Source organism: Pituophis catenifer, unplaced genomic scaffold (assembly GCF_029215685.1).
Source record: "Pituophis catenifer annectens isolate HBS135680 unplaced genomic scaffold, rPitCat1.0.hap2 SCAF_16, whole genome shotgun sequence".
Taxonomy (NCBI): Eukaryota; Metazoa; Chordata; class Lepidosauria; order Squamata; family Colubridae; genus Pituophis; species Pituophis catenifer.
In genome coordinates this window covers 8,941,421-8,968,698 of record NW_027256896.1, presented here as the reverse complement: position 1 = coordinate 8,968,698, position 27,278 = coordinate 8,941,421, and the positions used below count along the sequence as shown (strand labels likewise).

Sequence of the window (27,278 nt, the reverse complement as noted above, 5' to 3'; positions counted from 1 at the left end):
ATCCCTGGAGTCGAGAAGCGTAACTGCTGAGAACTCTTGGGACATCTTCTTCATTGGCTGATCCTTGGCAGGCAGAATGTTTTTTTGGGAGAAGGGCCCAGTTAGTGCCTCAGTTATGGTTTTCCTTCTCTCAGGATGCTGGAAGAGGAGAAGGACAAGGAGCAAAGAGACCGAGTTTGTTCGGAGGATGAGGATGAGGATGATAAAGGAGGAAAGAGGATCATGGGACCTCGGAAGAAGTTTCAGTGGAATGATGAAATCAGGTTTGCTGGAAAACATCTGGATTTTAGAACCCTGTTCTGGCTTTTGGGGAGAACACAGTCGCCCTCCCTCTGGGAACAGGTGTGCCTTTGCTTTCCCCTTCTCACGGTTGGTGCAGGTAATCCTTGACTTACGTCCGTTGGCTTTGCGACCTTTCCAAGTCACAAAAGCACCGGAATGAGGGACTTACGACTGCTCCTCACACTTAACGACTATTGGAGCATTCCCCACAGTCAAAATTGAGATGATTGGCAACCGGTATGTATTCATAGTTGCCGTGTCCTGAGATCATGTGTGATCACCGTTTGAGAACATCCCAGCTGTCTTCCAACAGGCAAAAGTCAATGGGGGGGGATGCCAGATTCGCTTAACTGCATGTTTCACTTAACTGCAGTGATTCGCTTAACAGCTGTGGCAAAAATGGTAACATTGGGTGTGACTCAACAACCACCTTGCTTAGCAACAGAGATTTTGGCTCTAATTGTTGTAAATCATACTTGGCTTACTGGTCTTTTGGTCAAGTCATTTGGCACCCTGATTTTTAAGAGGTCCAATTTCAAAGCAAGAGACTTACTAAGATATTTATCATTGAAGGCTATTCAGTATCCTTTTTAACTGGTTTCTGTTAAGCTTCAAAAAAACAGGCCTTCTAATAGCAATAGCACTTAGACTTATATACCACTTCCCAGTACTTTTACAGCCCTCTCTAAGGCATTTACAGAGTCAGCCTCTTGTCCCCAATCATCTGGGTCCTCGGAAGGATGGAAGGCTGAGTCAACCTTGAGCCTGGTGAGATTCATACTGCTGGCAGAGTTAGCCTGCAATACTGCACTCTAACCAATGTGCACCATGGAAGGGAGAGAGGGAGGGAAGAAGGAAAGAAAGGAAGGAAGGAAGGAAGGAAGGAAGGAAGGAAGGAAGGAAGGAAGGAAGGAAGGGAGAGAGAGAGAAAGGGAAAGAAAGAAAAAGGGCAATAGCACTTAGACTTATATACCGCTTCCCAGTGCTTTTACAGCCCATTCTAAGCGGTTTACAGAGTCAGCCTATTACCCCCAACAATCTGGGTCCTCATTTTACCCACCTCGGAAGGGTGGAAGGCCGAGTCAACCTTGAGCCTGGTGAGATTCGAACTGCTGGCAGAGTTAGCCTGCAATACTGCACTCTAACCATTGCGCCACCTCACCTCTGACCTACATTAGCATAGTTGGTGACTTACATAGAAAACAAAATACAGCATACAAGCAACCTCCTGAAAACCCACCTTTTGGGGAAATATTTCAATAGGAAATGAACAAATGACCAAGCAGAGTCTGGCTAACAGATTGAGAAAGGGGGAAAGAAGAAGGGATACATCTCAACCATCAGAGACGTCTGCCCAATTTCCAGCTAAATACTCAGAAGCAGATTTCTGTCAGGCATTACAAGATTCTGAACAAGGAAGTCTGGGGAACACATTTCATAGAGTTGATGTCACTGCTGCTTAGGCTGAGGTGGAATTTGAGGTACTAGGTGAGAACATCCCAGATGTGAAAGGTGGACTGGCAGCTTGAAATCATATTTAAAATAGCTCTTTCAATCTCCGTTAAATGACACTGCATGTAGGGTTTGGGAGATAGCTTTGGAAAAACCTGATAAATGTGTCAGGGTTACCCACAGCAAACAAAACTCAGAGGCAGGTAGATTCCTCAAAGAATAAGTATTGGATATATGATATTGGCACGGCTGATGAAAACCGACTCTGATTATTCTCGTGGTTTTCACCTAATTAAAAATAAAAGTTTTCCACTTTCTCAAAACGATCAGTCACATGGTCCAATCAGGATACTGCCCAGTTGCTAGGTGACTCCAGTCCCCTCCTTCCGAGCACCTGCAGGAACGTCCTTAGTTCCCAAGAGAAAGTATTTTGTTTTGACTACAACACCCCAACTCTCTCTATCCCCCCCCATTCCCTGTCCCTCTTCTCCAGTGTGTCAGCTCTGAAGTCTCAAAATGGCCTCAGTCAGGCCAGCTTCAGGGCTGACAAAGTATTTTTCCTCTTGTAGAGATTTGCTCTGCCAAGGTGTGAAGATGAAACTGGATGGGTATGATGTGGAGAAGAACAAAGCTCAGTCCATGGAAGACTACGTAAAAACATTCCTAGACGCTGAAATCAAACCTCTTTGGCCAAAGGGATGGATGCAGGCCAGGTAAGAGAAATGAGAAGCCACGGACTCCTCCTTTCCCATCTAATCAGCCCATAAGTATCTTGGATGTAGCAGGGCTCCATCCAACAAGGTGTCATGCTTTTTTAAAAATTTATTTAATTCCTCAAATCTTACAAAATACATATTACATTCATGCATGTGCCACAGTGTTAATGTGCTCCTTCTATATAATTTTACTACTGTTATCCCAGTGCTCTAACTAAATACAATCAAGATCAAGTGAGGTATTAATACCACTCTACAAAGCCTTAGTAAGACCACATCTAGAGTACTGCATCCAATTTTGGTCACCACACTATAAAAAAGAGGTTGAGACTCTAGAAAAAGTGCAGAGAAGAGCAACCAGGATGATGAGGGGATTGGAGGCTAAAACATAGGATGAACGGTTGCAGGAATTGGGCATGGCTAGTCTAGTGAAGAGACAAGACCAGGGGAGACAGGATAGCAGTCTTCCAATATTTGAGGGGCTGCCATAGAGAGGAGGGGGTCAAGCTATTTTCCAAAGCACCCGAAGGCCAGACAAGGAATAATGGATGGAAACTGAACAAGGAGAGATTTAACCTGGAAATAAGGAGAAATTTTCTGACAGTGAGAACAAGCAACCCATGGAACAGGAGGTGCCTTTCGAAGTTGTGGGAGCTTCATCACTTGAGAATTTCAAGAAAAGATTGGACTGCCATTTATCAGAAATGGTATAGGATCTCCTGCTTGAGCAGGGGGTTGGACTAGATGACCTATAAGGTCCCTTCCAACTCTGTTATTCTGTTATATGAAAGAGATCAGAGGAACGAAAAGCAAATGATTTTGCAAGCCTTCCTAATGAATGTCGGATCTGGAATTTGGCTTGCAGTGAAGTTTCTAGTGTTGTGTTTACACTATAAAGAGGCGATAGATGGCTATCGAACGGGCGAAGCTTCAGCCTAAACCAAGAGCAAATAATGTGAATGAAAGGCTCATAAAAGTCTTGTTTGCTTTGAGAGGAATGGTAGCTATGAACTCCTGAAGAAGTGGCTCTATGCGCTGTTTGTGTAAATTGGGGCTGTGTAGAAATACGAGCCTACAAGTGCCAGGAAACCTTTGTCCCGTAGTTAATAGGAGTTGTAACAAGAATTCCTGGTGCTTGTTTCTTCAGAATGGCAGTATAATGGGGTATTGTTTGCTTTGTCACTCAGAATAATAATAGAATCACAGATGTGGAAGGGACCTTTGAGGTCCTCAAGTCCAACCCCCTGCCGAAGGCAAGAGACCTTATGCCATCCCAGACAAAATGAATGTCCAATTTAGTTAAATTTAGTGAATTAGATAGAATGTTCAAGTTAGTTAGAATATCCAATTTAAATAGTTGGGGCTGCAGAAAAAAACAATTACAACCAACTTGCCTTCCATTGGAGATCTCTATACTGCATGGGTCAGAAAGAGGGCTGAGAAAATATCTACAGACCCCTCACATCCTGATCACAATCTGTTTCCATTGCTCACCTCAGGATGCCACTATAGGGCATTGCATGCCAAAACAATTAGACACAGGGACAGTTTTTTTTTCTCTCTCGTGCCATCACTCTGCTGAACATGTAAATCCCACAGCACTGTCTTATGTCTAAGCATATTTACCCATGTAGTATGTGGGTGTATTACTATTATCCATCTCATTTTCCCTATTACCTTCCTGCTGTTGGAATATTATGATTATATTACTTTGTTCTTTGTATGTATACTCAGAGCTTATGAACTGGAGACAAATTCCTTGTGTGTCCAATCACACTTGGCCAATAAAGAATTCTATTCTATTCTGCTCTGCTCTACTCTACTCTACTCTTTTTTTTTCTTCTTAAAAACACCCAGTGATGTTTTATTTAGACAGATAAAACAATATTAGAGGAACAAACTACTCTTCAGGATGAACCAATAATGTAGAGGAGATACTTTCTGTCTTCTCATGACTTGTTTTACAACCCTAATTTGACCATTTTTTAACAGCGAATGTGATTCCTGTAATTTTGGTAAAGGTAAAGGTTCCCCTCACACATATGTGCTAGTCGTTTCCAACTCTAGGGGGCAGTGCTTATCTCTGTTTCTAAGCCGAAGAGCCAGCGCTGTCCAAAGACGGCTCCGTGGTCATGTGGCCGGCATGACTCAATGCCAAATGCGCACGGAACGCTGTTACCTTCCCACCAAAGCTGGTCCCTATTTTTCTACTTGCATTTTTTATGTGCTTTCGAACTGCTAGGTTGGCAGAAGTTGGGACAAGTGACGGGAGCTCACCCCATTATGCGGCACTAGGGATTCGAACTGCTGAACTGTCAACCTTCCGATAGACAAGCTCAGCGTCTTAGCCACTAAGCCACCGCGTCCCATGCAACATATAATTTTGTTATAGTGGTTCAATTCTTGTCCTAGAAATCTATATTCCTGTTATTTTCAGCGCCCACTCCCCCTTTTTTTGAGGGGGGAACAATTTTGGCTCAGTTTCTCCCCCTTTCTCTTCTTTTTCAGGACATTGTTCAAAGAGAGCAGAAAAGTGCACAGTCATCTCACTTCAATCCCGTGAGTATTTCTTACATTGCCAGTACAGAAAAGTGAAAGACCAGATCCAGACATGAAAATACAATTAAACTGATCAGCTGAAAATCTTTGTTAAAAGACTGTGCACAGGAATCTTCTTAACTAATGGTTAGCACTTATTCGGAGTTAGAGAAGGCTCAATGGGACTTAAAGGAGGCTGAACATAGTTCGCTTGTAGCTATGTAGGGATACTAGGCTGATCCCTTTTTTAATTCCACCCCGACATTCTGCCTTCTTCTCCAACAGTGGGGCTCCCTCGTTGCCTACCAAGTTTAATTGTTGTCATTCAAAACGCAACCATCTGTCGTGCTATTGCATAAAATGTTGTAAAGGCTGTGTTTTTGTGCTGGTTTTTTTTTTAAAAATGACTCAGAATTAAAACTATTACAACTAAGGTCATGTTTCAAATGTACTACAACCATAGCAAGAGGATATACTTTCACTACTAAGCAGCAAAAGGCAACTGGGTACCAAATAATGGGACCAACAGATCCTTGTTGACATCTATGTTATGTAGTGTCAAACCCATCCTATTGTCAACTCGCAAAGCATTTTTGGTCTGCTCTTAAGTTGCCGTGGGAAGGAATGGGGGGGGGGGAGAACTGAATAAGCAGTTCAAGAGCCACGTTCAAAAGTACATTTCACGCATACCTTCCTCAAGGTTGGATCTCAGATTACCAGAGCTGGACTAAGGTGTGTTTTCTACAGCCCGCAAAAGTGCCTTGTTGGAGAATGTGTTATGACACAGCCTGAGAGGAGGGGGGAAACAGGGTCAGAGTTGAGCCGTAAGGGCAGAGTTGACTTCATTTGGGTAGTTGCTGACATGTTGCTCCTAATAAATAACTGAATTTCTTTTGAAACTTGGTTGAGACTCATGAGTTAATTCTGTCAGAACCCTGACACTATTCTCTAAGAACTCAATATGTGCAGATTTTTCCCACATTTCCTGCTCAATAGGCTTTTAACTGGGAAGTGCAAGCAACTTTAATTAATGACTTTCAGCAGGGACATGTTCCATTTTAAATATGCAAATCTTTTTAAAGAAAGTTACTTAAATAAATTGGATTTGTGTTCCAGTTTGAGCATTTATGGCCTGCCCCAAGCACCAGAAGGTCCTCATGTTAGCCACTGTGGCAAGTTTTATTACCCTGCATTTCATTCTCTTGGAAATAAAGCAAACCTCTCTCTCTCCATTGTGTTTCCCTCAGAACAAAGAAAAAAGTGATGGCCCCTCCAAAGGTGAAGGGAAAGGTGAGTGATTTGGTAAGACTTTCCCCAGAGTTTTCAGCCCCTGGGGGAGATTGCAGAGGGATGCCATAATGGCGAAGGTGTGACTGGGTTTGTATGACAAAGGGTCTCCAGTCTGGCTTTGATCATTTTGTCTGCATGCAAATTTCCTAGTTTCGCTTTCCAGAATTGTAGGAAGCTTGTACCCCAAGGATTTTGGCATCTAATAACTAAACAAGGTAGTTATTTTGTGTGTGGAGATAACAAAAAAGGGACTGAAAAATTTCAAGCAATTCTATAATGCAGGGGTGTCAAACTCAAGGCCCAGGGGCTAGATCCCCGACCCACAGGGTGCTTAGATCTGGCCCATGGAAATAGCAAAGGACCGGCCCGTAATGCCTCTGCCAGGGAAAACAGAGCTCGGGAGGGCCACGTGTGGCCGTTTTCCTTGGCAGAGGATTGCAGGAGGCCATCGCAGCCGGAAACAGAGCTCAGGAGCCTGTTGTCACTGGCAGAGCATTTGGGCCACCAAAGGCGAGTGACATCGAGCTGGCCACGCACACCCTAGCCATGCCCGTCCCAGCCCTCCCAAGGTCAAACACAACCCTGATGACACTCCTGCTATAATGTACCATATTTTTCGGAGTATAAGACGCACCTACCTTTTTCGGTGAGGAAAACAAGAGAAAGAACTCTGCCTCTGCCTCCCAGCAATATTGCCTCGTTACAGCAAACAGCTTGCTTTGCTTTCATTTTCGTTTTCAGCATAGCTTGATTAGTACAAGAAAAAAAAATCTGCTCCCAGCAATTTACCTCTTTGCAGCAAGCAGCAGAGGCTCAAGCAAAACAGCTGAGAGCAAAACAGCTGAGAGTCGGGAGGCTGATCCAATCAACTTGTGCTAATTAAGCTGTGCTGAAAACAAAAATGAAAGTAAAGCAGGCTGTTTGCTGCAAGGAGGTAAACTGCTGAGAGTCAGAGGCCAAAGGGTGGGGGCCAGTGGGTGGGTGGGGCTACATTCGGTGTATAAGACGCACCTAGATTTTCTCCCCCTCTTATACTCTGAAAAATACAGTATTTCTGAGGCCTAGCAGAGTAGTAGAATGTCTCCAAAAGCGATCACACAAAACTCGTTTGACGATTGGATTGACCTAGGAAAGGACTATTTCTCACAGAACTGTTGTGGGGTTTTTTTTAGGAGCCTTCTGGCAAACATGAGAAGAAGATTCCCCTTCCCGTCCCATTGATCCACTCCAGCGGTGCAGTTTCTCTTTCTCCAGACTCCCAGGGAGTTGTTGTCGGCCTCAGCCCTCAAACTAGGGAACTGTTGGCTATGAGTTCAAATCCAGTCACCAGCTCCATGGCCGCTCCTCCTCTTCCTCCCCCTCCTCCTTTCACCTTGGACGATTCCCTCGACGAGGACTTGATCCATCACACAACTTCATCTTTGGAAGCTGTCTCCAAGGAACTGGCTGCGCTCAACAGCCGGACGGGAGGCAGCAGCCCTGACTTCACGCTCTCTCCAGCTCTGAAGACGCCCGTGGAGAAGCCCTCGACCCAGACCAGCTTGGAAGAGAAGAGGATCTTCCCCAAAGCAGCTCCCGCCCCTGTTCATTCAGCTGCAGGAGGCTCTGTGCAGTCTCCACTCAACTTCTTGGCCGAACAGGCGTTGGCGCTAGGCCAATCTCCTCAAGAGAAAAAAATTGAGGCCCCCGCTTACAAAGAACTCCCTTGCCAGAGTCCTCCTTCCAAGCATCTGGATGCCCACCAGGCCAAGCCGAAACACCACAGCCTGCCCCGTGCGCTGCAGCAGGGCCCTCAGACGTCAACCCCGGTGCAGACTCCCCAAGTCAAAGTGTTTCCTCTGGTTGCTCAGCAGCAGAAAAGCTTCCCCCCTTCCCCACCTTTTGTCAAGCTGCAGAACCCCAAGATCGTCTCCCCGCTGGCTCAGCGCCCTCTCCTCCAGCAACAAGTCAAGACCCCCACCAAGGTTCCCACCTTCCATTCTTCCTCCTCTCCTTCCTCCTCCTCCTCCTCCTCTTCAACCATCTCTCCCAAGACCCCCAATTCTTCGGTCTCTCTGAGTTATGTCGGGAAGCATCCCAGCAGCCCTAGCTCCTCAGGGCAGCCTTTCAAGTCACCTTTTGTGGCCCTGTCCAGGCACGTGGCTTCTGCCGGAAACGTATCATCCGGCATTTCCTCAGCTCAGAGCTCCCCGTCTTCGAGCAACATCCTGCCAGGTGCCTCTGTCCCTTCCACTGGGCAGGCTCCCAGTCGCTCCTCGCCCAGTTCCATGGTGAAGAAGACCCTCGTCCCTCAAAAGCTGACTTTGGTGGCTCCGCCGGGAGGTCCCAACGTCAGCTCCAGTGGAGGAACGCAAGGAGTGGCCAAGTTGTTGACATCTTCCCTGAAACCTGCCGTGGTTAGCAGCTCTGTATCCTCTACCTCTGGGCCGGTGAGTAGCCGGGAGTTGGCTCAGGAACTTTCCAAGTTCAAAGTGCAAATCGGCACCATCCAGATAAGGTGCAGCTGTTTCAGATTGCGGATATCGTTGTGCACTTTCGACTTCCTACCTACCTTCCTTCCTTCCTTCCTTTCTTTCTTTCTTTCTTTCTTTCTTTCTTTCTTTCTTTCTTTCTTTCTTTCTTTCCATCCTTCCTTCCTTCCTTCCTTCTTTTTCTTTCCTTCCTTCCTTCCTTCCTTCCTTCCTTCCTTCCTTCCTTCCTTCTTTCTTTCTTTCTTTCTTTCTTTCTTTCTTTCTTTCTTTCTTTCTTTCTTTCCTTCTTTCTTTCTTTCTTTTCCACCTAAAACTTGCAAACTATAACAGGTGAGTTCTGCCCAAATGTCCTTGAACCCAGCTTATGAGATCTGCCTGCCTGAATGCTTCAAACAAAGCAAGGCTTGGTGACCTTTCAAATTTCTGACCAGTTTTTTTTTTTTTTTAAAAAACAGCTGCCCACCTCATTTTAATTTGGGGACTCCACGGGCAACATGTTGGCCCTTGTGTCCCAAAGGTGCCTTGTCAAAAGGCAACCGGACTTTCTTGCTTCTTTTCCTTGAAAACATCTTGCTTCTCATCCAAGAAGCTTCTTCAGTTCTGAAGCGACGAAGTGAACTGAATTGAAGAAGCTTCTTGGATGAGAAGCGAACTGTTTTCAAGGGAAAAAAAACAAGGAAGTCTTAATTGCCTTTTAGGAAAGCACCTTTGGGACAACTATGACCTGGATGATTGAGAATCTCAATAGACACGTTGATCCTTGTGCTAATTCTCCTTTCCCTGTCTGTTAGTGCCATCTATAAACGAAAGATCCATACATTCACGGTGACCTTAATTGCATTCATTAAAAATGGAAGAAAACCTCCGTTTCTTGATTTCTATAGGGATCCTCAATCATCCAGGTCATAGTTATCCCAAAGGTGCTTTTCCAAAAGGCAGCTGGACTTTCTTGGGTTTTTTTTTTTTTCCTTAAAAACATTTTGCTTCTCATTCAAGAAGCTTCTTCAGTTCACTTCTTCATTTCAGAACACAGTACATACAGTTATGTGAACAGTTGACACCCTTGAAATAGATTGCCAAACGGGTGTTTTGTTGTTTTTTAATCCTTTAAAAAACCAAAAATTTTATCACAAGCCTACATAGAGATTGTGTTGAATGCCTCAAAAGATACTTCCCTACTGGAATACAACGGATTAGCAGTTCTAAACCATGTACCGTATTTTTCGGAGTATAAGATGCACTCCCCCCCCACCCAAAAGAGGGTGAAAATTTGGGTGCGTTTTATACACTGAATGTAGCCAAAAAAGCGAGGCACGGAGGCGGCGATGGTCTGTGGCAATCCCTGCAGCCCGGAACAGCTGATTGGGGGTATTCCAGGAGGCCCATCCATCCCCCAATCAGCTGCTCAGGCTGAATCAGGCTGCAATAATGTGCTGAAGGTGACCTGGCTGTTTGCTGCAAGGACTTAGCGTTTGCAGCAACAATCACATCCAGAAAGCACACACAAGTAACTGATTCAGCAGGATTCAATAATTTCTCTTTATATATAATACAACACATGAAGTAAAATAAACAATACCAAAAGCAGGTTTTTCCAAGCAAAACACAAGCAGAGGAGAGGAGTTTCAGTTTTGAGCAGCAGACTAGTTTGCAGCTTTAGCACAGACTCAGAGCTGCAGAGTGTCTTAACGCCCAGGCTCCTTGCCGTCTCCTTCCTTATTACTCACACAGCAAATACTGTTTCAGTTTCCAAACAGCCCTCAACCCTCACACACTGCCAGGACGCTAGCCAGATGAATACTGATGGATGCTGGTAGGCAGAGGCAGATTTTTCTTATTATTATTTTCCTCCCCAAAAACTAACGTGCATCTTATACTCCAAAAAATGCGGTACTTCTGTTACTATAGGAGACCCTTTTTTTGCAAGTGCCAATGTTTATTTCAACTCGTGCTTGTCATAATTTTGGGAAGCTGGGCGAAGCAAAAACCTTTTTTCTTTGTAAAATAATAAGTTCCCTGATCTACACCTGACTAGGTGGCTCAATGGCTAAGACGCTGAGCTTGTCAATCAGAAAGGTCAGCAGTTCAGCGGTTCGAATCCCTAGTATAGGTCTCCTGTGTGAGCAGGGGGTTGGACTAGATAACCTCCAAGATCCCTTCCAACTCTGTTACTGTTACAACATTGTGGAGCCTGACAGTTGAGAAAAGTGGAACGTTTGCTCTTCTTCTTCTGACCGCTGTTGTTCTCATCCACTCACCCTTTTTCCTCCTACCAACCCCGTCTCCCCCCCCCCCCCGTCTCCCCTCCGTCTCCAGAAAGGAACCGGTGGAGCAGTCCTGCTGACCAGTTCGTCTTCCTTGAATGTCCTGTCTCCTTCCTACAAGTCCAACAGCCCAAAGCTGCCCACTGCACTGAGCTCTACTCCGCTGGGGATTATATCGCCAATCCATTCCTTCCCTCTTCACGTGATTTCCTACAGCTCGGATTCTTCATCCAAGGCTGGCGTGTCAAAGGACGTGGTAGTCACAGGACCGGCCCCAGCGACATTCCATCACAGCGTTGGCCATAGTAAGTGCTGGTTGGGAAAGTAGGGGGGGGGGTTACAGCCTGTTAGCATTGCTGCAGATAATGTGCTCCCCATGCTTCTACATGCAACGCCTGCTCTTACCCCAAAGGGATCTTTTTTTTTAAAAAAAAAAAAGCTCATCTCCATGAACTTTCCTCCAATGAGTTACCAAGATCCCTTTTCTGTCTCGCTCGTGTTTTATGTCTGTCATTGTCACTGTCTTCGCTCTGCTTTTGCATCTCAACAATTCTGGGCCTGGGCCCTATCCTCTTTTAAAAGCTGTCCTGCGGTTGGGACAGTCCATCCCAGAATACTTTCTCATGTCCATGATCTCCTAAGATCTCCTTTTCCCTTCCTTCCATCCACTGGCACAGCATGGGTAGGGTCTGAGATGAAAAGTCCCTGCGTGGCACATCTCCGCATACAGAGTCCGTAATAGCATGGATCTAACTGAGCCGTGGTAGCACAGTGGTTAGGAATGCAGCACTGCAGGCTAACTCACTGCTCCCTGGCCAGGAGTTCGATTCCTGACTGGCTGAAGGTTGACTCGGCCTTCCATCCTTCTGAGGTTGGTAAAATGAGGACCCAGGTGGTGGTGGGGGGGCAATAGGCTGACTCTGTAAACCGCTTAGAGAAAGCTGCAAAGTACCGTGTTTCCCCGAAAATAAGACCCTGTCTTATATTTTTTTTGAACCCTGAAATAAGTGCTTGGCCTTATTGCCATGCACTCAAAAGCTATTGCTAGTGCTACCCCTATTTTTCAGCTTTGGGTTCAGTGACTTAAGTGAAGGGCTTTTCCCACATGGACCTCAAAAATTATTCAAAAACTTCCGATAGGTTGGAGTTAACATGCTTTCTAACAGACGTAAGCTACCGCCAAGGCTGTTTGCATCGCTAACGATGATGTTACCTATTTTAATGAAAACATCTGCAAGGAAACAGCCAAGCTCAGAAAGCACCAAGGACCCTTCATTTCAACCCTGAGCTACAAATTTTCTCCTTTATTGGCAAGTCTGTTTTGTCTCTTTGACCAGCAAGCCCCCTCCCCTAGGTTTCTGGGAAGGGTAACTACCCCCCTTACGAATGTAACCGTGTCCTTGAAGTGTTCATTGGTGATTTGCACTCCTAAAATAGATGCAGACCCCCCCCCCCACCGGAGAGATAAAATATTTCCCAAATAGGAGACCCGCTGCTGAAATTCTGCCTTTTTTTCTGTGCTGTTGGTGCTGGATGATGGGCTTTGCAGTAGTTACCCCTGGTTTTCCCAGGCATTACATGGCCTCGAACGTCATCTGTGGTGTTATTTGGTCGCTTGCTCCCTTCTTCTGGCTATGCTTTTGTCGTTATTGTATCGCAGTAGCTCTACTTGCTGTCCTTTGTCGTCCGCCGGGCGCTGTTAGCTGGAATTTGTAGAGTGGTGTATAATTATTTGAAGTAAAACTGTGAGATGGGAGCGGAGAATTAATGTTTTGGCTCTGGCAGGGAGACAGTCCAGGCTGCCCCTGCTAGCTCATTCCTTGAGAACCGCACTTTCAAGTGATGACTTGACCTGTGGGAAGGGAATCGTTGCTGGGATTTTGCCCCATCCAATGCCCTGCGCCCCTTCAGGTACGTCACTTTTTCAGAGCATCTGGTTTTATGTGTTCAGCTACCACCTCCATACTCGTGGCATGTCAGCCAAACCTTTTTTTTTTTTTTTTACCTTTACTGGTGAACTTGCTGAGCAGCCAATCAGATACGAGATAAAGAGGTTTTGCTGGAGAGTTTTTGGCAAAGGTTGGAGGGTGGAGGGCGGGTCATTTTTCATCTAAATCCATCCATAGATCACCTTCGGCTCATTTGTCTTCAATGTACATTTGTTTCTCTTCCTCCCTCCTCTTCTTCCTCCTCCTCCTCCTCCTCAATTCCCCTCTCCTTTCTAGGTCTTCTGGCTGGGTTGTCCACCAGCCTCCATCAGGCAGGGCCGCCTGCCCATTTAACCCACAGTTTGCCAGGTAACTCCTCCGTCACTCTTGTTTGGTTATGTGCGCTTTCAAATCATTCAGCGGGCACCTCCTGGGACGGCTCCCAGCTTTGCCTGCCCATCACCCAATTATTACTTATTTAACGTATGGCACATGGTACGAGGACTAGCAACAGGGGTGGACTTCAAAAATTTTACTAAGGGTTCTCTGCTGTTGCTGGGTGGGCGTGGCCATGGTGGGCGTGGCCTAGTCGTTTGCCCTCCCCGGGCTCTGGAGGCTTTCCTCAAGCCTCCGGGAGGGCGAAAACGGCCTCCCCAGGCTCCGGAGGCCCTCTGGAACTTCTGGTAGGCCTGTTTTTCTCATTTCCCGAGCCTCCATGTGCACCCTGCACTTACCTGCATCCAAAACGGGCCATGTGGGGACTCCTGGGAGAGGAGGGGTGAGGTGGGATGGGCGGGGCCAGCCAGGAGTGAGATTTGGGGGTTTTCCAAACTGCACAGAATCTTAGCTAGAGGTTCTCCCGAACCCCTGCGAACCCCCAGCAGCCCGCCCCTGACTAGCAACGTACCGTATATTAACATATCATCTCAATTAGTAGAGCCCAATCAAAGAAAGGTTAAAAAGATCTATGTAACGTTGTCTAGGCCAGTGGTTCTCACGTATGGCCTCCTAACCCCCTGGGGGCCCACGATGCCGCCACAAGGGTCCACGAAGGCTCGAAGAAAGGTTACGATTTAAATCTTGAGTTACGTCTTGGGGGATCCGTGGCCACAAAAGTGGTGAAGAAAAAGGTTGACAACCTCTGGTCCAGGCCATCTAACCATTGAAGCACAGCATCATTTATATTTTTTTTAAAAAAATCAGATACTGGAGTGGTGTATGCCCTCGGCTTATAGCCAGTCACTCTATGATCTGCTACAGTTGGCCGACGGGGGGTGGTCCTATGGCCCATTTATATAGGGAGAGTCTGCAGATGCTGCCGTGTGAGGTGTGAATCCTATTCAGGGTTGTCCATTGCTGAACAAGGCAGTTCAAATTCCCCCCCCCCTTTTTTTTTTTTTGTGGGGTCATTTATATGTCTTCCCATGGCTGGGCGTTCAGAGGCCCATTTGGCTTCCCATGTTAAACTTGTCAGTGGGCGTCCTGGATTTGAGTCTTCCTGCTAATAAATGAGGAAGTGAATGGTTCATCATTTCTCCGTATTCACGAATTAATAAAGCCTTCAACCCTAAAAGGCTTCATCTCCCCAAAGGCAGCCGTCCTGGATTGGATTGGATTGGATTGGATTGGATTGGATTGGATTGGAATGGAATGGAATGGAATGGAATGGAATGGAATGGAATGGAATGGAATGGAATGGAATAGAATAGAATAGAATAGAATAGAATAGAATAGAATAGAATAGAATAGAATAGAATAGAATAGAATAGAATAGAATAGAATAGAATAGAATAGAATAGAATTCTTTATTGGCCAAGTGTGATTGGACACACAAGGAATTTGTCTTCAGTGCATACGCTCTCAGTGTACATAAAAAGAAAAGATACATTTGTCAAGAGTCATAAGGTACAACACTTAATGATAATCATAGGGAACAAATAATCGAATCATACTAGGAAACAGTCAATATAAATCAGCAACAAGGTTACAGTCATGCAGTCATAAGTGGGAGGAGATGGGTGATAGGAACGATGAGAAGATTAATAGTAGTGCAGATTTATTAACTAGTTTGTCAGTGTTGAGGGAATTATTATTTTTTCTTTACAACAGTCGTAAAGCAAGTGACTGCGTTCATTAAGCAGATCGCAGCGTTTAAGCGAATCATGTGAACGATTTGCAAATTTGAATCCACCTTATCCGGTGGGCTTTTTATTTTTTTGCTGGAAAATGGCAAAAAAAGAAGAAGTCATAACAGGGGTTCACATGACTGCAGGACACTGCAAACAGTCTTAAATGTGAGTCAGTTTCCAAGTAACTAAAAATGTGGTCCTGTTTCCACAAGGGTGGCATAATGGTCATAACTTAGAGGACAGGGTCATGAATAACTTTTTCCGGTGCCGTCATAGCTCTGAAAGGTCATTAAGCGATTGGTAGTAAGTCGAGGACTGCCTCTATCGTGTGCTGGGTGTAACACAGGTAGTCCTCGAGTTACAGCCACAATTGAGCCTGAAATTTATGTTGCTAAGTGAAACATTGGTTAAGTGAATTTGCCCCATTTTATGACCGTTCTTGCCACAGTTGTTAAGAGAATTACTGCATTTGTTAAGTTACTACCACGGCTGTTAAGTGAATTGGGCTTCCGTATGGACTTGGCTCATCAGACCGTCACAAAAGGGGATCACGTCTCTCACACACACACACACACACACACACACACACACACACACACACACACACACACACACACACAAGGACACTGCAATGGTCATAAATATGAACCAGTTGCCAAGCATCTGAATTTTGATCACGTGACTGGGGAAGCTGCAATATCGTAAGTGTGAAAAAATGGTCACAAGTCCCTTTTTTCAGTGCCATTGTAACTTCAAATGGTCACTAAACGAACTGTCATAAGTCAAGGACTAGCTGCAGTTTGTTGCAATTTAATTAGTGGCACTGATTTCTTTCTGTTATTAAATGTATTGTTGCGCTTAATGTTTTTAGCTATTTGGGTTAGAACATACAGTAGTGGCCAAAATTGTGGAAACTTTTTGGGAAGTTTCCTTTTTGGGAAAAGTGTATTTACTAAAACTAGCTAATAACTCCACTTTTTTTTTTTTTTGGAGTAGTAGCATAAAATTAATGGAAAATGGAAAGATAATTTAATCAAGAATGTCATGCAATAACTTTTAGGAAGGATTTGCTATTAGAATAGCAGTTACAGTATAAAGAAGAAAAGTGAAACACATAGAAAAAAATGAGATATACACCATGTCAGTTAATCCTAAATTGGATAACCTTTAGCATGAATTACGGCCTTACAACGTCTTCCCATGGAGTGAACCAAGCCTTTGAGTTCTGCAGCTGTTACAATGTGAAACCAAGATTGAAGGATTGCTTCTATTAACTGGGTTTTATTGCTGGGTCGCTTCTGACGAACAAGTTTCTTCAGTCGTCTCCATAGATTTTCAATTGGGTGAAGGTCGGGCTATTCCCAGGCCATTCCAGCAGTGGAATAGGATTATCTTGAAACTCCCCCCACCCCCACCCCCAAAAAAGTGGTGTTATTAGCCATCAAACCTCGAAAATACACTTTTCCCAAAAGACTTCCACAATTTTGGCCACTACTGTAAGGAACTATTAGGTTATTCGATCTGTTTTATTTAGCTCAATATTGTCTACGAAGGCCGAGAATCACAAGATTTCAGAGAGGGATTGAATCTAGCAGAAAGGACACTATAACAATTGCAGTACCACTGATCTGTAGTGGTTTTAAGATGTCTCTTTTAGAAAGACAGGGAAAGCATGTCATGTCATAAATCAAAACCCAGCATGTAAAATACTGTTTAAAGGGGGTCTAAAGAGGACAATTCCTGTTGCCTTTATTTGCACATATCCTATGCCCCAAAACTGTCCTTTTGTGCTGACGAATTCCAATAGTGTCTTTAAAGACCTCTTCAAAGGAGTCCTCCCCTCCTTTTTATGATTTTCTCCGGCTGTCATTGAACTGAAATGAGAATCTGTGGTGGTTAAGGTAGGGAGGATATTTACTTGCACCACTGCCTAGTATCAGATCTATAATATTTTCTGATATTTGAGCTGTGTAAGTCTCTGAGACACTCGCTTTTTGTTTACTAAAGTAACTTCTGCAATGTAAAATTTTCCTTGCAAAACATGAAGTGGCACTCGGGACTGATTGGATTAGTTTTTTGTTTGTGGCAAAATCTTGTAGTAGTAGTAGTAGTAGTAGTAGTAGTAGTAGTAGTAGTAGTAGTAGTATTAGAATAATTATTATTGTACAAGTGGGTGGGTTAGTTGGGCCTCTTCTGAGTTAGATGTTGATGTGATCAATTGTATTATCCTGTGCTTATTTTCGTATAAAGTTGTTTAATTTATGAAGCCATTCAGAATTGCTCTGGAGTTGGACAGTCTGAAAATGTGGGGCCTTTGGTGCTCTCTGAGCTTGGTTGTTTTCTTGCAGACGTCATTACCCAAACTAGGTAACATCATCAGTGTTCGTCACATTATCTAGTTTGGATAATGAAATGCTAGTCACTAGCACTGATGGAATTACCTAGTTGGGTAATGAAACGTCTGCAAAAAAACCCCCAACCAAGCTCAGAGAGCACCAAAGGCCCCACAGTTCAACCCTGAGTTACAAATATTCTCCTTTTTTTAATCTAAAAATGTATTTATTCAACCAATCAATCAGCCAGTTAAGTCTTCTGCCTGATCTTCCTCATGTAATCCATTCTCCATATTGGAGATTATAAATAGTTAAATAATCTCTCTCTTCCTGCCTCTAGTATACCAACCACATAATCAAACGTGCTTTTCATTTAATAACATAATAGAGGATGTCTAGATTACGACACAACCATTCGCCTGCCATGAATTCTGTTCATAGGTAATTATTATTTTTCTCCCAGTGCAGAATTTTTTTTGGGCTGGACATCACAATTCCTTTCCTGCCCTGTGAATCTGTATGCCCGAAAGAAGTCGAAACTGTGTAAGATTTTGGAGCTTCCCTGCCATGTATATTCATGACCCTTATGTTTTGTGTCTCTTTCAGATAGTTCTCAGCTACACAGCAAAGGGCCCAATGTACAACCGCGGAAATTGTGACAGTTCTGGAAAACAAAACAAAACAAAAAAGAACACAACCAGCTCTGGGAAAAAAAGCCTGCAGAATGCAGCAAGGGAGCCTCTCCCCTTACTTACTTCCTTGCTCTTCCTTCTTCGGTGGAATCGATCTGTAGGTCCCCCCACTTCCCCTTATCCCAGTTTGGACTAGATTCTTCCCTGGCGGAGGGGCGGGGGGAGAGGATCGGGGAAGGGGGAGCTGTCTGAGCCGAATGCTGAGGAAGGAAGCATTTCGCAGGCCCTACTCCTCACTTCAAGTTCCTCCAGGGTCCAGATCAGGGGGGAGGCGAGATCCTTTTAAGAGATCTCCAGAAGCCAGGTCCCATGTGTCCCTGCCAGGTGCCTCTTAATTCTGCAAGCGGAGTCTTGTAAAGGCCCTCGCTTCTGCTTGCGGATGGACTGGCTCATGGAAGGTCGGCCCTGAGTGAATCTGGGGGGGTGGGGGGTGTGATTCTCCTCCCCGAAGGCACCTTTCCGAAAGCTTTGCTTGATCCTTGCCTGGAAGATCTTTCCTCCTCCGTGGCAGCTCACTGGTCCTCTCAGAAGGAAGTGAAGACTTTTGAGAGGCCTTAAGATGCACTTGTGGACCTCGAAACGCCGATTGGGGTCTTTTTTTGGCCGTTCTCTTGCCCTGCCTTCTTCCCTTTCCTCAACACGCCCAGTTCTCCCCCTTCTCTCCACTGAAGACATCGGATGGAGCTAAGCCCAGTCCTCCCCCCTTCCCCCCCCCATGGGTCAATGTGTATAACGAAGCTGTCATTTCAGTGCCTTTTGATGGTGGAGCCAGAATGCAACCTATCCCAAGCTCTCTTTGTTTTGTTTTTTGTTGGTTTTTTTGGGTGGGAGCTCGCCAAGAGCTTTTTAACGTTCTCCTTTTTTAAAACATCCTTCTCTGTTATTTAAAGATGCATCGGGATTTATTTAAGGGAACTTTGGGGGGGGGCTATAGGGTGAGAGGGGAAGGGGTGGTCCATCGTCACTCCCATTTTAACCGCGCTCGCCGGTGGATGCCACGCTGATAGCGTGGGTTGGGCATTTCTTGGAAAGCTGTCAGTTCTCTGCCCCGAGTTCTCTTTAAGCATTTTGCAAAATCAAGCCAAGGCCAAGGACTTCCTGCTTTGCTTTGAGGTCTGGCACATTTTATGCAGCCAGTGACCTGATGTGGGGGCACATTTGCTCACATGGGAGTTTGTCTCTTTGTGCCTGGAACAGCTAAAAGAGCTCCCCCTTATGCTCTGAATGGAAGGGAGATTCTGTTTTATTTCAGGACTTAAGTCATTTTCTAAGTAGACTCCCACCCCCCTCCTTTCTTTCTTGAGCTCTTAGTTGCAACTCTTTTAACTGGCTGGGGATCCTTTAAAATCCAACCAGGGCTACCATTTGCCCTACATTGGTTATGTTTTGCTGCTGTGCTAAAGATTTGGGGGCAGATTCTCCTAATTTTGACGCAGCATCCGGTCTGGAGTTTAGGAGTGGTGCGGTGGCCTAGAGGTGGAGCTCTCATCTCACCATCAGGAGGCTGTGAGAGTTCGATCCTAGGTAGAGGCAGATATTTCTCTCTCTGGGCACACTGAGAATTTACCTGCTGAACAAAACTCCGCATTGGCGACAGGAAGAGCATCCGGCCATTAAAATACTCTGCTTGCTCCATTCAGTTGCCCAGAGTCCACCCCGCAAGGGATCATGGGGTCGTTAAAAATAAGGTGATGATGATGATGATCTGGTCTGGAGGTTACTTTGGAGTAAAGCTGATGATCTAAATCTTCGGCTTGGCTTGTCACTGTTCGATTCTCCAATCTGCTGCCCCTTCTAGAGAAACATAGGCCTTGCAGTAGGAGAGGAGTAACTAGTACAAGCATCAACTATCCCATTTTTCTTTTGGGATTGTTTGGAGCAAAAACATGTTTGAGCGCACACGGTACAAGGCTCATTAAACTAGCCAGGGCAGTTACTTGCCAGAGTTGCAGAGTTGTTTTTCTTGCAAACTCCCAAACTCAACTTGAAAGCTTATCAGCCCCAACTTGAGTGTCTATTTGCGGCCAGTGGAAATTGTTTCTCGCAGCCTCTTCTTCCATTTTTAACCCCAATTTACTGATTCTTCCAACTCAAACAGAGGAAAAGCACTTGATTCATCGATTCGTCGAACCCCCTTTTAAAAAACAAACAAACAGCGAGTTCTGTTTGATTTGAGACAACCCCCTCTCCCTCCCCCCACCCCCACCCCATCTTAGAAAACCAGTTCTTTCCTTTGAAGGGTCTTAGGATTCTTGGTTAAATTGTTTCAAGTCTTTTGCATTTTTTTTTGTTTGTTTGTTTTTGGTTGTTTTGGGGCCTTTTCTTTTCCCAATAGTTAATTTTGGCCTCGTTGGGCTTAAGTTATTTCTGTTCAAAACGTTGCAGCGGAAGAGCCAAAGACGGCATATTCAAGTCGCCCGGTTTCTTTTTGAAACGCATTTTTCTTCTTCTTCTTCTTCTTCTTTTTTTTTTTAAGTACGTGGATTTTGGTGGAGGGGTGTTGTGTTTCGTCAGAGCTCAGTCCCCACTCTGTGTTAATTACCTCTCGAAAAGCTGCTTTTGATCAGTCATAGGAACAAGCGCTTGGCACTTGGCAGGATTTGGGCCTTGCATGAGCCATTATCCCTCCCCCCCCTCCTCCCTCTTCTCCCAAAAGCTTTGGTTGCTACGCGTACTGGTGCCTGCCACAGCTGGAGAAGAACCCCTTATCTATTTTTTAAAAAAAGGAAATGTTCACAAAGCCTCTTGCCTCAGGGAAATGTTATGTGGTGGAACTTCTGCCCAATCTCTCCCCCTCCTGCTTTCCTCCCTTCCCCTCCACCCCGTTGTGTTTTAAGAAGTAGAACTTAACAAGCAAGCCATGGTGCAGGGCAAGATCAAAGAACGGCGGGGGGGGGGGAGGCAGGCGGGCGGGCAGTGCCTCAGCGGCAACCGGAGCTGCTCGCCCAGGACTGTGCCTGCCTTGGCTTTTGACTCTTGGGGGAGATTTTGTTTACGGTGGGCATAAGCACCACCAGATGGCACTTAAAAATTTTAAAAAGCAGCCTCTTTTTATGTGCGGAAAGAGCTGTGATTTATTTTTGTGTGTTTGGGAGAAAGGGGTGGGGGGGTTGGGTTGGCTGGGGGAAATGGCAGCCTTTCTAGGAAAATAAGGAGGGTGGAGGTGACATGGGAAATGATTAATCTTGTATACTGCAACTGAATAAAATTGTTTTTTTTTTTCCAGAACGTTTTTCATTTACTCCGAAATGAGGGTTGGGGGAAAGGGGGCGGCCTACTGAAGGGTAGAGATACCCGCAATTAGATGCAAAGCTCCTTGGCATCATCGCTGAAAGATGGATGAGATGTCAGATCTAAGGTCCCTAGAAGCTGCCAACTGCAGGGAAGGAGTCCTGATAGCTTTAGCTTTCTGCAGCTTAGGGGATGGATGGATGGATGGATGGATGGATGGATGGATGGATGGATGGATGTGTGAGGGGGTAGATGCATGCATGCATGCATGCATGCATATGGATGGATGTGTTCTGACCTAGGCTTCCCAAGAGCAGGAAGCAGACTCCTTGTCCCCCGACAAAAAACCCTTTTTATTAAGTTACCGTGGATTCCTCTCATTCACATCCAGCAAAGTCTTTCAAGGGAGAATTCACAGTCACAGACCTTATCTGGCTTGGAGAGCTGCCAGGCCGATATCTTCAAAACTTGGCAAGGAGTCTCAAAGTTACGAACCAATTAAGCGAACTAATTGTCTCCTGCAAACTCCCCTCCTTTTTCTCTCCTCTTTTATTCCCTCTGGGAGGGGCCCTTCATCGTCCACCTGTGGCCTTACTCCCAAGTCACCCCTTGTTCTTCAGCTGTTCTCTTCGTCTGGCAACTCTGCGCATGGAACAGGCTCCAGCTGTTCATCTGCCTCACTGATGTCTGACTCGGAAGGCAACTGATAACTGGCATATGGCCTTGGCCCCTCCTCTGCCTCCAACGCAGAGCCCTCATCAGAGCCTTCCCCGGAGTCCAGGACTGGCCCACGTTCCTCCCCAACCTCCTCACTTTCCCAATCTGCTGCCAGCTCTGTTGGCCGCTGGCGGGCCACAACAGGATGGATGGATCTCAACGCCCAGAATTTCCCAGCCAGCAAGGTCTTTGCTGAAAATTCTGGGAGGTAGAAGATTTGGCAGGTACCAAAGTTGGAAATACACAGCTTTAGGTATTTATGGAGATTCTCAATCATCCAGGTCATGGTTGTCTCAAAGGGTCTTTTCCAAAAGGCCACTGGACTTTCTTGCTTCCCCCCCCCACCTTTGAAAACATTTCGCTTCTCATCCAAGAAGCTTCTTCAGTTCTGAGACACCCCCTCCCCTTTTCTTTGTGTCAGCCCCTCAAATATTGGAACATTGCTACATGTTATCCCTAGTTTTTCTTTTCATTAGACTGGACCTACCCAATTCCATCTTCTGTGTCTTTTTGTATACAACTGTATAGATTCAATGCCTATAATGTTCATTTATTGACGGAAAGGCAAAAGATTAATTTAGATAATTTCTTTATTATAACTGAGGGGTATAAATAACTTTTCCCATTTCCCTTCTCCAACAAATAACTTGAATACATAACAGTCAAATATAAGTCAGCAAAAACAGTGCATGCATCTTATAAGTGAGACTGAGGAAAATAAAGGCACTTGGAATTGGTGATAGTTAATCTTCCCCCCTTTTTTTAAAAGAATTAGAAACCTCTACATAATCTGAGCCACAGGATAAACACCATCATCAAACACGCATATACATACATCTTTACTGCCTTAAAATTTGACCGCTCCCATATCATGTAGATAACATTTTTTTTTTATAAAGTCAAGATCCAGCATGACAAAATGCTAGGTTGGATCGTGGTACGATTGTATCATTCTTGTAAATCTCCCATGTTGTGTTTTTAATGCCAGTCCATTACGTTCAACCACGTTTCACTTGCCCATGTCAATGAAAGATAGCTAAGCGTCTGCTGTCCACCTACCAGCCACCTGCTCTTCCTTTGGATAACTTTTCCTAAACTTCGACTTATTCTCCAGAAGAAACAAACCAGTTGATGCAGTTATAATAAGGTTTTCAGGCAATGCTTTAAAGTGCTTAAGAGTTTCCCATACACTGCATTAACTTTAAAATAATTCCTAAAGGTAAGATAGCATCCTCTCTATGCTGCAGGAGGGGGGGGGAAGCGCATTCACTCAAGGCCATCTAATTCTGAATTTATGGCGATAGGACATGCCCAGATTTCAGTTCAACACCGAAGCCATTTCACAGGACTTTATAGTCGACAGAATCTTTGAGATGCCAAACTGAAATATGTGGTTTTGATCATCCAGACTGGATAAAATGCTGGATATATGCTACATCTCTGCCAGGAAGCAGTCCATCATAAATTTGGAGAAGAGCAACTTGATCAAATGCAGGAGCAGAATCTTTTCGATTTGGGCAAGATTGATGCATGTGACCTAAAGCTTAAAGAGCACCCAAATGTTGAATAAAGACACAGGAGGCTTTGGCAGATAGATCTGAGGGAAGCATTAAAATAATATAAAACTTCTGGATTTGTAACAAGACAAGCTCTGGACCAGCTTCAAAATAGTTTTGCTTTAGGTAGGTTGAGAGGGAAGCGGTTATTTTTGTCCAGATACCAAAATCGCCAGCTCCTGAATAGACATCTCCTTGTTGAGGTAACTCTGATATTGAGCCATCGTTAATCTTCCACGCTTCAAGGCGTCTTCAATGGAGAATTTCCTCCCTGACTTTCTATCCAAGATGACCGAAGATTCACCACTTGGCCCTTTGACAGTGATCTCTTCCCAGTCGCATTCTTGGCTTTTCAACCTGACAAACAAACTCCATTCAATAAGGCCATAACGATGAGCTTCTTCCGGAGACATCTCCTTCCCTGTGTCCGGATCGATGACCACAATCGAGCGCCTCAGGTGGTTTTCTCGCTGCTCCCTCTTGATAGCGACGGTCTGGAGACGGTTTTGAAGCTGTTCAATCTCCTCGTCTTTTTCTCGCGATAGCCTTTTCAGGTCTTCCAGTTCTTTCTCCAAATTATGGAACCTTGAATCGAGATTGATAGGTCGATCTGCCTGGGCCATGCTCTTCAAATCCTGGGCTTCTATCGCCGTGAGCTCAATTTCCGACTGCAAACTCCTCATCTCCAGAAGAAGATTCTGCTTTTCTATGTGGAGCTTGTGGTTCTCCTCCCTCAAAAAGTCCAACTCCTTGGAAGATTTGGAATTGCTAAATTCCATTTCAGAAAGTTTGGCCTCCAACCTATTGATATCGGAGTCCATTTGCATTTTCCGTCGGCTTTCCTCATCTAGACTGTTCTTCAGCTTCTGAATCTCGTACTCGGTGTCTCCCTTTTCCACCTGGACGCTCTCTGAAAAGACCACTTTTTCCTTGACTTCCATCTTCTCCAGGGCCTGCAGTTTCTTCCGCAGGGCTTCCAGTTCCGTTTGTAGCACTTGTTTCTTGTGTTTCTCCTCTTCCAACTCCAACTTAAGTAGGCTGTGCTCTTTCTCCTGCTGAGGATCTTGTTGAAGGATCACCTTTTGCCTCACGGTGACTTTTTCTGCTGTGTCCTTCTCTTGTTGCTCCAGCTCGCTCAGTCTGATCTTCAGCCTCTGCACCTCCAGTTCTGCCTCCCTGCGGGCCTTCCTTTCTTTCTCCAGATCTTCCAACTGACGCTCCAGGTGTGACCGTCTCCTCTGCAGCTTGCGCATCTCAGTCCGAAGCGAGTCTATTTGCTGCAGCTCATTTTCAATGTTCTGTGAGAAGGTATTCATCTCCGATTTTAAGGCAGGGTCTTGTTCTAGCTTCACCACTTCCTGCTTCACCACTTTTTCCCTCACCTGGGAGAGTTCTTCCTCCTTCTGCCTGATGATCTCCTCCTGTTGCTTCTTCTCCCTCTCCAAGTCCATGTGCTTCTTCTGCTCCTCAACCAACTGAGCTCGCAGGGACTCTACTTCTTCTTTTGTCTGGAGGTCTTCCCGGTACTGCAGGATCTCTTGAAGGACCTCCTTCACTTGGATGTGAGGCTTGGCTTCCTTCAGGGTCTCGATTTCTTGCTTCAACTTATAGATCTCCAGATCTGCTCTCTCAATGGCTCTGGTCCTATCTACAATCTCATCCCTGAGTCGCTGCATCTCCATTTCAGTTTCTGCATCTGTTTTGTACTTAATGACCTCTTTGATGATCTCTTGAACTTCCACCCGTGGCCCTCTGCTCTTCAGAGTCACCAGCTCATCCTGGCAAGCCCGAAGCTGCTCTTCCCCACCCAGGTATCGCCTCTCCTGCTCCATCACTTCTAAACGAAGGTTGGCCACTTCGTTTTCCGCTTGGGGATCTGGGCGAATGATCTCCCGTACCTTCTCCTGGACGATCACCATGGAATTCTCCTCTTCCAGAGCCTGAATCTTCCTAAGCAGCTCGCCTTTCTCTCTCTCATTCAAGCGGGTCTTGGCCTTCTCTTCCTCATACTGGCGCCGCAGTTCATTCACTTCCCTTTCTGTCGCTACGTCCTTCTCCATTTTCAACACCTCCTTCACGGTGATCTTGCCCTCAGCCATGGCCCGTTCTTTCTCCAGCCGCTTCAGCTTGTCTTGGAGGAAACGCAGCTCTTCTTCTTGCTCGTGCCTCAGCATACTCTCCCTCTGTTTACTCTCCTGTAGCTGCTTATAGTCCATCTCCAGCTGGGGATCATTTTGCATCTTCACGATCGCCTTTTCAGTCACTCTCTCCTGATCCCTGATCTTCTCGTTGGAAAGAGCTGCGATCTGGCGGTGGAGAAGGGCCATCTCATTCTGCCGGCTTCCTTCCTGTCTCTTGAGCTCTTCAAGTTCTTCTTTCAACTTCAAAATTTCCTCTGCCTGGGCTTTATCTGGCTCGATCCGCAAGACTTCTTTGACAACATACTCCTGTCCACCTTCTCTTTTCTCATGCTCTAGAACGCCAAGCTTTTGCTTCAGGGATTGCAGTTCCTCCTGAAGCCCCTGATTCTTGTGCTGCTCTTCTGTCAGGTTCTGTTGCAGCTTGTGGTAGTTCTCATCCAGTTCTGGGTCGGGCATTTTCTTGACCACTTCCTTCCTGAGCACAATCTCCTGTGGCTTCTGGTTCTGCAGCTGGAAGATATTCTGCTGGATGACTTTGATCTCTTCTTCCAGATGCTGCCGAGACTGGGACTCATCATCCAGTTCCTTCTTTAATTTCCAGATTTCTTCTAAGGGCTTCTTAGACTTGCTGATGTGAATGGATTCCTCTAACATTTGGAGGTCAGGTTGCTGTCATTGAACAGAAAACAAGGAGTCAGTTCAACCATCTCAACTGCGTCCCTAAAGCAAGAGCATCGCTCCTCAAACTGGTGCCTTCCAGAAAACTCCCAGAATGTACAACTTTGTTGGTTGGACATTCTGAGAGTTGAAGTCTCCGCTTCTCTGAAAGACATCCAGGTTGGGAAGGCTAAACTAGGAAGTAAATTCTCTTCCCCAACTCTAATGCAAATCAGATCTTGATGTCTAGTTGGTACCATTTTATGCATAGTTATTCAGCTGAGGTGATGCTCATTTCTCAGCAAATATACGTGTTTCCCCGAAAATATGGCCTACTCCGAAAGTAAGCCCTAGCTTTTTACATGTGCGCCCAATATAAGCCCTATCCACAAAATAAGCCCTAATTAAGACCCCACCCACTCCATGGTGCACGGGTAAGAAGTTAGGCTGGGGATGATGGGATGGACCTGTCCTACTAATCTTCGGACAGTTGCAGCCAGGCCTTACACACCCTGACACCTGCCTCACCGGCCCATTTCTTCTGCAGCTGGCAAGGCTTTCCTGAAGGCCTCTGCAGCCGATAACAGCGCTCCAGATCGATCCAGAGCTCAGTTATCGGCTGCAGAGGCCTTCAGGAAAGCCTTGTCGGCCACAGAAGAAGTTCCTGAAGAGGTCCGATAGCAAAAAGGAGGCCAGGGGCGACACACACAAGTGAGGTGATTCAGTGGAAGACATCCCTCCGAAAATTAGACCTGGTGCCTTTTTTGGAGGGCAAAAAAAATATAAGGGTCTTATTTTTGGGGAAACACGGTAATTTGGATTGGACCATTATACTGCAACACACTTACTCTTTTTAAAACTACCTTGCTGGCATATCCTAT

General features: G+C 45.4%; 2 protein-coding genes across 4 annotated transcripts in view; one reads left to right on the top strand and one right to left on the bottom strand.

The window, feature by feature from the left end:
- UBN1 (ubinuclein 1) overlaps nt 1–21,184 on the top strand; it is a 45,992-nt gene extending 24,808 nt beyond the window's left edge. Inside the window, exons 12-20 of one of the 3 annotated variants that reach the window (XM_070954845.1) lie at nt 135–263; nt 2,304–2,447; nt 4,959–5,009; nt 6,236–6,278; nt 7,451–8,707; nt 11,066–11,318; nt 12,799–12,924; nt 13,239–13,310; nt 18,010–21,184. In XM_070954845.1, the coding sequence (XP_070810946.1) occupies nt 135–263; nt 2,304–2,447; nt 4,959–5,009; nt 6,236–6,278; nt 7,451–8,707; nt 11,066–11,318; nt 12,799–12,924; nt 13,239–13,310; nt 18,010–18,062 (2,128 nt within the window). In that variant the 3' untranslated portion in view covers nt 18,063–21,184. The remainder of the gene's footprint in view (nt 1–134; nt 264–2,303; nt 2,448–4,958; nt 5,010–6,235; nt 6,279–7,450; nt 8,708–11,065; nt 11,319–12,798; nt 12,925–13,238; nt 13,311–18,009) is intronic. The other 2 variants (XM_070954846.1, XM_070954847.1) reach the window with 2 other exon arrangements.
- A 2,442-nt stretch (nt 21,185–23,626) lies between these two features.
- Nucleotides 23,627–27,278, bottom strand: part of PPL (periplakin) — an 86,248-nt gene continuing 82,596 nt past the window's right edge. The window contains exon 22 of the mRNA XM_070955322.1: nt 23,627–26,409. Within this exon, the coding sequence (XP_070811423.1) occupies nt 23,746–26,409 (2,664 nt within the window). The 3' untranslated portion in view covers nt 23,627–23,745. The remainder of the gene's footprint in view (nt 26,410–27,278) is intronic.